This window comes from Pezoporus flaviventris, unplaced genomic scaffold, assembly GCF_033815535.1.
Source record: "Pezoporus flaviventris isolate CSIRO_AGI_PZ_B2104156 unplaced genomic scaffold, CSIRO_AGI_Pfla_v1 ptg000796l, whole genome shotgun sequence".
Taxonomy (NCBI): domain Eukaryota; kingdom Metazoa; phylum Chordata; class Aves; order Psittaciformes; family Psittacidae; genus Pezoporus; species Pezoporus flaviventris.
The window spans coordinates 39,362-47,255 of record NW_026893341.1 but is presented as its reverse complement, the minus strand read 5'-3'; the positions used below and the strand labels follow the sequence as shown (position 1 = coordinate 47,255).

Here is a 7,894-nt window from a genome sequence, read left to right as displayed (position 1 = left end):
TGGGGCTCCATGGGTGTTGTGGGGATGGGGGGTCTATGCGGGGGCGTCTATGGGTTTTATGGGAGACTGAGGGGTCTATGGGGGGGGCTCTATGGGTGTTATGGAGCTGGGGGGTCTATGGGGGGGCTCTATGGGTGTTATGGGGCTGGGGGATCTATGGGGGGGCTCTATGGGTGTTATGGGGCTGGGGGATCTATGGGGGGGCTCTATGGGTGTTATGGAGCTGGGGGCTCTATGGGGGGGCTCTATGGGTGTTATGGGGCTGGGGGATCTATGGGGGGGCTCTGTGGGTGTCAGGGGCCCAGGGGGTCTGAGCACCCCCATTGCAGCCACAGCCCGGGGGAGTGCCCAGAGCTGGGGGGCAGAGCCAGGGGGGCACCGAGCTCCGGGTCTGGGGGCCGGGGGGGGCTCTGGAACAGGGGATTGGTGTGGAAATGGGGCTCCTCCTCCTCATCTTCATCCTCGTCCTCCTCAGAGCCGCTGTCGGTGCCTTCATCAGCATCATCCTCCTCATCACTGCCATCGGGCTCCCGGTGCTGGAGCGAGGAGCTGGCACCCACGGGCATGGACGTGGGGGAGATGCCCCCATCCTGGGGCATGGACACGGGGGAGATGCCCCCATCCTTGGCCACACGCTCCTGCGGGATGCTCCCACCCCGGGGCATGGACGTGGATGTCTTGGTCTCCTCTGTGCACGTCGTCTTGGGCCACCTGGGGTCATCGATTGGCTCCCGCTCCCACGGGATGGTCTCATCCCAGGGCAGGGACACGGGGGAGATGCTCCGGTCCATGGGGATGTGGCCGTGGTGCTCCTGCGGGACGCTCCCACCCACGGCCATGGACCCGGGGGAGATGTCCTCATCCGTGGGCACGTGGGAGATGCTCCTGGATGTGGGTCCGCGGGCTTGGTACTTGTGGGCGATGTTTTCATCCCTGGGCACGGCTGAGATGCTCCCGTCCATGGACACGGGGAAGCGGCTCCCGGATGTGGATCCAGGGCCTTGGTGCTCGTGGGAGATGTTCTCATCCATGGGCACGGGCTTGGGCGAGAGCCTGGTGTCTGTGCTGGGGGGGGTCACCCCTTCCGCACCCACCCCTGAGAAGACGATGGCGTCCTGAGCAGCCAGGACCCTGGAGCTGGGGTTACCGGGGCTGCTGGTGCTGGGGTCACTGGTGCTGGTGGTGCTGATGGCGTTGGTGCTGGTGTTGGTGCTGGTGGTGTTGGGAGTGTTGGGGGTCCCTGGCAGCCCCATGGCCGGTGCCAGCGCTGCGGCTTCTGGGTGTGGGGGTGGAGAGGGGTGAGAGGGGGCTGCGGGGGGGAGGAGAAGGGAGGAAGGAGGAAGAGGGAGAAGGAGGAAGGAGGGGAGAGGGGAGAGGGAAGAGGAAGAGGACACGGGGGGGGGGGGAGGGACCAGAGGAGGAAAGAGGAAGAGGAAGGAGGGGGAGGAAGTGCCCGGGGCACGGGGGGGGGGTCTGGGGGCACCTCCGAGGGGGGGGAAGCAACCGTCGGGCCCCCGGGGCAGGAACCCGGCTGGGGGCAGCGCCCCACAGCGCGCCCCACACATCGCTTCCGCGTCGGGCGCAGCGCGGCACAACCCCAGAGCAGGCACCGGAGAAGCCACCAGCGGGAGAAGGGGAACGGGGAAAGGGAGGGGGGGTCCCAAAGGAGGGGGGGGGACCCCAAAGGCTGCGAAGGGGCCTCGGGGGGGGGGGGGGAGGTCAATGGGGAACCCCCGCGGGGATTGGGGGGGGGCTCCTGGGGGGTGACCCCGGGGGGCGCGGGGTGACCCCAGGGTCCTTGGGGCACCCAGAGGTCACGGGGGCTCCCCCCGGTCTCGGGGGTCTCCGGATCCCTCCCTCACCCCCCCCTTACCGGCACCGCCGGCGCGCGGCGCGGGGCGTGTCTGCAGCTGGCCCCGCCCCCTCCCGGCCCCGCCCCGTTGTGGCCCCGCCCCCATCCTCCTGGTCCCGCCCCCCCCACGCTCCGGGCCGGTTCCATCTCTTTATTGCCCCCGCCGGGGGTCACCTGCGGTGCAGGTAGAAGCCGGTGGCGCCGTGGGGGGGGGCCAGGCCCAGCTCCTGCCCCCCCGCGGTGCTGAGGAAGGCCCCGGGGCACGCGGCCGCCTCGAAGCTGTGCGTGGAGCCCCCAGAAGCTCTTGTAGAAGGTGCAGGAGCGAGAACAGCTCCAGCAGCGCCGCGTCCTGCGGGGGGGCAGCGCTGGGGCACGGCCGCGGGGACCCCCCGGGACCGCTCCTCCGGGGGCACCGTGCGGGGGGGGGGGGGGGTCAGGGGTGCGGCGGCTTTGGGCTGAGCCTGATCGGGGGTCCCCGGACAGGGAGGACCCAGCTCTAAGCCCCCCCCCCCCCCCCCCCCAGCCCAGGGTGCCCCCAACTTGAGCAAGATTCTGCTGACCCCTATGGGTGCCCTCACCTTGGGGTGCTCCACCTATGGGTGACTCAACCTTGGGGTGCTCCCTCTGTGGGTGCCCTCACCTTGGGGTGCCCCCCCATGTGCTTGCCCTCACCTTAGGGTGCTCCACCTACGGGTGCCCTCACCTTAGGGTGCTCCACCTATGGGTGCCTCAACATTGGGGTGCTCCACCTATGGGTTCCCCCACCTTGGGATGCTCCCCATATGGGCGCCTTCACATGCGGGTGCTCCCCCTATGGGTGCCTCAACCTTGGGATTCCCCCTCTTGGGCTGACCCATAGCAAGGTGCCCCCCCCCGGCTGCGCCCCCCCTCACCACGAGCTGCAGGCGGGGCTCGGGGCCGGGGGTGCAGGACAGGGCCTGGCTGCCCCCCCGGATGCCCACGATGAGGGGGCAGCGCCGGCGCTCCAGGTGCGGGTTGGGCACCGCACTGAAGATCTCTGCGGGACACGGAGGGGCCGCGTGGGCCGGGGGGCAGCGGGCACGGCCCCCCCCACACCCCCACCCCCGGCACGCACCTTCCTGGTCGGCGCTGGCTCCCTGCAGGGGGGTGGGCACCAGGCGCCCCCCGCGCAGGCAGAGCCCGCGCTGCTCCGTGTCCCGCAGCACGAAGTGGTGGGGCCGGCCCCGGGGCAGCGGCGGCGCCGCCGAGGGCCCCGTCAGCTCCGGCGAGAGCTCTGCGGGGAGCGGGGGGGGGCACGGGGGGTGTCAGGGGCATGGGGGGGGCAGGGGACATCGTGGGTGCAGGAGGGCATCACTGGAACGTGGGGAGGGGGGGGCACGGGTGTGAGGGACGGGGGGACATGGGGGTGTCACGGGCGCACGGGGACATGGGGGTGTCACAGGGATGTGGGGACGGGGGTGTCACAGGGACACGGGGATGGGGATGTGAGACACAGGTGTGATGGATACTGGGGGATGTGGGACGTGGGGGCACGGGAAGGGGACACACAGGGATAAGGGGACATCGCATGGAACACGGGGACGCAGGGACACGGCGACGGGCACCGTGGGTCCGTGTCCCTGCGCCCCCGGCGCTACCTTTCCCCAGGAACTCATCGAACAAGGCCTCCATGTCGGGGTCGATGACAGACTCCGGCGCGGCTCCGGGGCCCGCGCCCGGCTCCGCCGAGACCCCCATCGGGGTGCTGCAGGGGCCAGGACCCCTCCTGGGGTCCCCGGGGCCCCTCGGCCCCGCTGCTGCCCGGGGAGGACAGGGACAGGTTGGGGTGAGGGCGGGCGCCCGCGGGTGCCACATCCCGGGGGAGGGATGGGACCAGCCCGTCCCCATGCCATCCCCATCCCGTCCCCATCCCATCCCATCCCCATCCCAAATCCATCCCATCCCCATCCCATCCCCATCCCAAATCCATCCCATCCCCATCCCATCCCCATCCCAAGTGCATCCCCTCCCCATCCCATCCCCATCCCGTCCCCATCCCGTCCCCATCCCGTCCCCATCCCGTCCCCATCCCATCCCCATCCCCTCCCCATCCCGTCCCCATCCCCTCCCCATCCCGTCCCCATCCCGTCCCCATCCCGTCCCCATCCCATCCCCATCCCATCCCCATCCCAAGTGCATCCCCTCCCCATCCCATCCCCATCCCGTCCCCATCCCGTCCCCATCCCGTCCCCATCCCGTCCCCATCCCATCCCCATCCCCTCCCCATCCCGTCCCCATCCCCTCCCCATCCCGTCCCCATCCCGTCCCCATCCCGTCCCCATCCCATCCCCATCCCATCCCCATCCCCTCCCCATCCCGTCCCCCCTCACCGGCCGCTGCTCTCAGTCGGCTCCAGAGTGAACGCGCTGCAGCCGCTGCCGGGCAGGACCCGGCTCGTTCCCGATCGGGCGGTTCCCGATGATTCCCCGCGTTCCCGAGCGTGTCCCGGGATGTGGCTCCGGCTCTTATAGAGCGGGGGAGCAGAGCCCGGCCCTGGCCTTGGGCGGTACCGCTTTGGGCAGGGCCGGGGATGGTGAAACCTCACCCGGTGCCCGTGTCCCGCCGTGTCCCGGGGTCCCCTCGGCTCTCCTGTGTCCCCTCCACTGCCACCGGGCCGGGGGCACCGTGTCCCCGTGCGCCGCATCCCCCTGTCCCTGCGATGCCCGCATGTTCCCGTGCCCCCCTATATCCCCGTGTCCCCATAGAGCTGCCTCCAGACACCCCTGTGTCCCCTGTCCCCACGCCCCGTCCCTGCAATGTCCCCGTGTCTCCCCCCTGTCCCCACACCCCCGTCTCCCTGTCCCCCTGTTCCCACGTCCCTCCGCCGTCCCCACCCCATCCCCGTGATCCCCGTTCCCGTCTCCCGGTGCCGGTCGGGACACGCCGGGGCTGGAGCGTCTCCAGCGTCCCCCGCTCCGGGAAGGAGCCGCCCGAGCCCGGGACGCGGAGCCCCCGACACGGGACCGGTGCCCTCGGCAGCTTTATTGGCCCGGGGCGTCACCGGGGGTCAGCGGGGGGGAGGTCCCGGTCCCCAACGGGGGGGTCCCGGTCCCCGGTGCCGGGCTCCGGGCACTCGGCGGCGCTGAAGTAGAAGTCGAGGCGGGTGCTGGCATCGTGGCACCGGGAGAGCCCCAGGGGCTGGTGGCCCCGCGCCGAGGTGCACAGGAACCAGCCGGGGTTCGCGGCCGACTCGAAGCGCCAGAGCCCGGCCCGGTACGAGCGGAAGAAGGTGAAGGCGGCCGAGGCCGCCCCGGCGCGGGGCAGCTCCCGGATGTCGGCGTCCTGCGGCGGCACCGGCACGGGACCGGGATGGGACCGTGGTGGGACCGGGAAGGGACCGGGGAGGGACCGGGATGGGACCGTGGTGGGACCGGGAAGGGACCGGGGAGGGACCGGGATGGGACCGGGATGGGACCGGGATGGGACCGTGGTGGGACCGGGACGGGACCGGGATGGGACCGGGGTAGGACCGGGATGGGACCGGGATGGGACCGGGGTGGGACCGGGATGGGACCGGGATGGGACCGGGGTGGGACCGGGGTGGGACCGGGATGGGACCGGGAAGGGACCGGGGAGGGACCGGGATGGGACCGGGCAGCGGCACGGGGAACGGGGGACCGCGAGAGCGGGGGCTGCGGTCGCCCCAGCCCCGTGGTGTCCCCTCCCCAGGGCGTCCCCATCCCTTTCAAGTCCCCATTTCTTTGCTGTACCCATCGATGTCCCCATCCCCACAGTGTCCCCGTGGTGCCCCCATCTCTTTGGTATCCTCTTCCCCCTGTTGTCCCCCTCCCCACTGTGTCCTCCTCCCTTTGGGGGCCCCGTGGTGTCCCTTCCCCAAGGGGTCCCCATGATGTCCCCATTCCCACTGGTGTCCTCATCCCCATGGACGCCCCCATCCCATTGGTGCCCCCATGGGGTCCCCATCGATATCCCCATCCTCAATGACGTCGCCATCGATGTCCCCATGCCCAATGACGTCCCCGTGCTCCAGCGGTGTCCCCATGGTGTTACCATCTCTTTGTGTCCCTATCCCCATTGATATCCCCATCCCTTTGGTGTCCCCATTGATGTCCCCGTGCCTGTGGTGTCTCCATGCCCACTGGTGTACCCATCCCATTGGTGTCCCCATCTCCATCGCCCTCGGTGTCCCCACTGATGTCCCCGTCCCCGTGGTGTCCCCATGCTCACTGGTGTCCCCAGTGATATCCTCATCCCTGCTGGTGTCTCCATCTCAGTGGTGTCCCATTGATGCCCCTATCCCATTGGTGTCCCCATCGATATCCCCATCCCCAATGATGTCCTCATTGATGTCCCCATCCCATCGGTGTCCCCATCCCCATTGAAGTCCCCCCATCCCCTTGGTATCCCCAAGATATCCCCATCCCCATGGATGCCCCCATCCCATTGGTGCCCCCATGGTGTCCCCATCGATATCCCCATCCCCAATGATGTCCCCATTGATGTCCCCATCCCTGTGGTATCCCCATGATGCCCCCATCCCCATGGACGCCCCCATCCCATTGGTGCCCCCATGGTGTCCCCATTGATATCCCCATCCCAAAAGATGTCCCCATTGATGTTCCCTTCCCACTGGTGTCCCCATCCCCATTGAAGTCCCCATCCCCTTGGTATCCCTCTCCCATGGTGCCCCCATCCCATTGGTGCCCCCATGGTGTCCCCATCGATATCCCCATCCCCAATGATGTCCTCATTGATGTCCCCATCCCATCGGTGTCCCCATCCCCATTGAAGTCGCCCCATCCCCTTGGTATCCCCAAGATATCCCCATCCCCATGGATGCCCCCATCCCATTGGTGCCCCCACGGTGTCCCCATCGATACCCCGGTGCTGCCCCCATTGATTCCCCACCCCGTTGGTGCCCCCCCCGCTGGCGGTGGCTGACCTGCAGGCTCAGGCTGGGCCGGGGCCCGGGGGCGCTGGCGAGGCACCGGGACCCGTTCTGGATGCCCATGACGAGGGGCAGCCGGGCGGGCGCGAAGGCGCGGTTGGGCACCCAAAACACCTCCTCTGGGGCCCCCCCCCCGCGTCAGGGCGCGCCCCGAGGGGGGGTCCCCATCGGTGTCCGCGCCCCCCAATCCGCAGGGCCCCCCCTCACCTTCCCGCGCCGCGTTGGCGCCCTGCAGGTGCCCGGCCACGAGCCGCCCGTCGCGCAGGTAAAGGCTCTTGTGGTCCACGTCGCGCATCCTGCGGGGACAGCGCGGACACCGCTGCCCCCCCCCGCTCCGCCCCGCGCGGCCCCGCGCCCGCAGCGCCACTCACCGGTACCGGAGCACTGCGCGGGGCCGCGGGGCGGGCGCGGCGGCTTCGGGCTCTGCGCGGAGACAGAGGAGGAGGAGGAGGAGGAGGAGGGCGAGGGCGAGCGCGGGTTTGCGCGCCAGGGCCCCGCCGCCGCCGCCTCCCGCTCCCGGGGGTCCGCGCTCACCCATGGGGCGCGGAAGGAAGGAGGAGGCGGCGGAGCTGTTGCCTCACCGCTGGCGGAGGGGGAAGCGCTGGTTCCGCCCCGCTGCGGGCTCGGCACGGCCCGGAACGGGGGGGGGGACGCGGGACAAACACACAGCGGGGACGGGGCACACGGGGGGCGACGGACACAACCGGGGGTCACCGCTCCCGTCGGAGCCGGCGCACGGGGGTCTCGAACCCTCAACCTCATCGCTGGAGGAGCAGCGCCCTCCTCGCTGCGCCACCGGAACGCGGATGTGTCAATGGGGAGGGGGCTGCAGGGGGGGCCGGGGGGCTCGCACGAACCTGGGTGGGGGTCCCTGTGGTGCGTGGGTGCCCAGCATCGCTGGGGGGGGGGGGGTGCCCCTGGGGTGCCTTTGATCCAGGGCAGGGGGTTCCTTCTAGCTGGGGTGGGGGCTCCTTGGGGTGCACAGGGTGCTTGTGAATCAGGGCAGGGGGCCTTTGGGGCGCATGGGTGCCGTCGGGTCCCTGGGGTGCCTGCTGGCTGGGCTGCGGGGTCCATAGGGTGCCCTTGAGCTAGGGCAGGGGCCCTGGTGTGCA

The 7,894-nt window shown here is 70.5% G+C and overlaps 2 protein-coding genes across 2 annotated transcripts; both read right to left on the bottom strand.

The window, feature by feature from the left end:
* Nucleotides 1-2,022: 2,022 nt before the first annotated feature.
* Nucleotides 2,023-3,749, bottom strand: LOC133264370 (transcription initiation factor TFIID subunit 4-like). Its single transcript, XM_061444317.1, has 4 exons — nt 3,472-3,749; nt 2,949-3,107; nt 2,746-2,870; nt 2,023-2,313 (listed from the first exon to the last, which is right to left on the bottom strand). Exons 1-4 carry the CDS (start codon nt 3,746-3,748, stop codon nt 2,023-2,025), a joined length of 852 nt encoding a protein of 283 aa, XP_061300301.1. The 5' UTR covers nt 3,749.
* Nucleotides 3,750-4,838: 1,089 nt separating this feature from the next.
* LOC133264365 (interleukin-1 family member 10-like) lies at nt 4,839-7,159 on the bottom strand. The gene is made up of 4 exons (XM_061444313.1): nt 7,154-7,159; nt 6,990-7,078; nt 6,777-6,901; nt 4,839-5,155 (listed from the first exon to the last, which is right to left on the bottom strand). The coding sequence occupies exons 2-4, from the start codon at nt 7,075-7,077 to the stop codon at nt 4,871-4,873; spliced, it is 498 nt and encodes a 165-aa protein (XP_061300297.1). The 5' UTR covers nt 7,078; nt 7,154-7,159; the 3' UTR covers nt 4,839-4,870.
* Between the last annotated feature and the right edge of the window lie 735 nt (nt 7,160-7,894).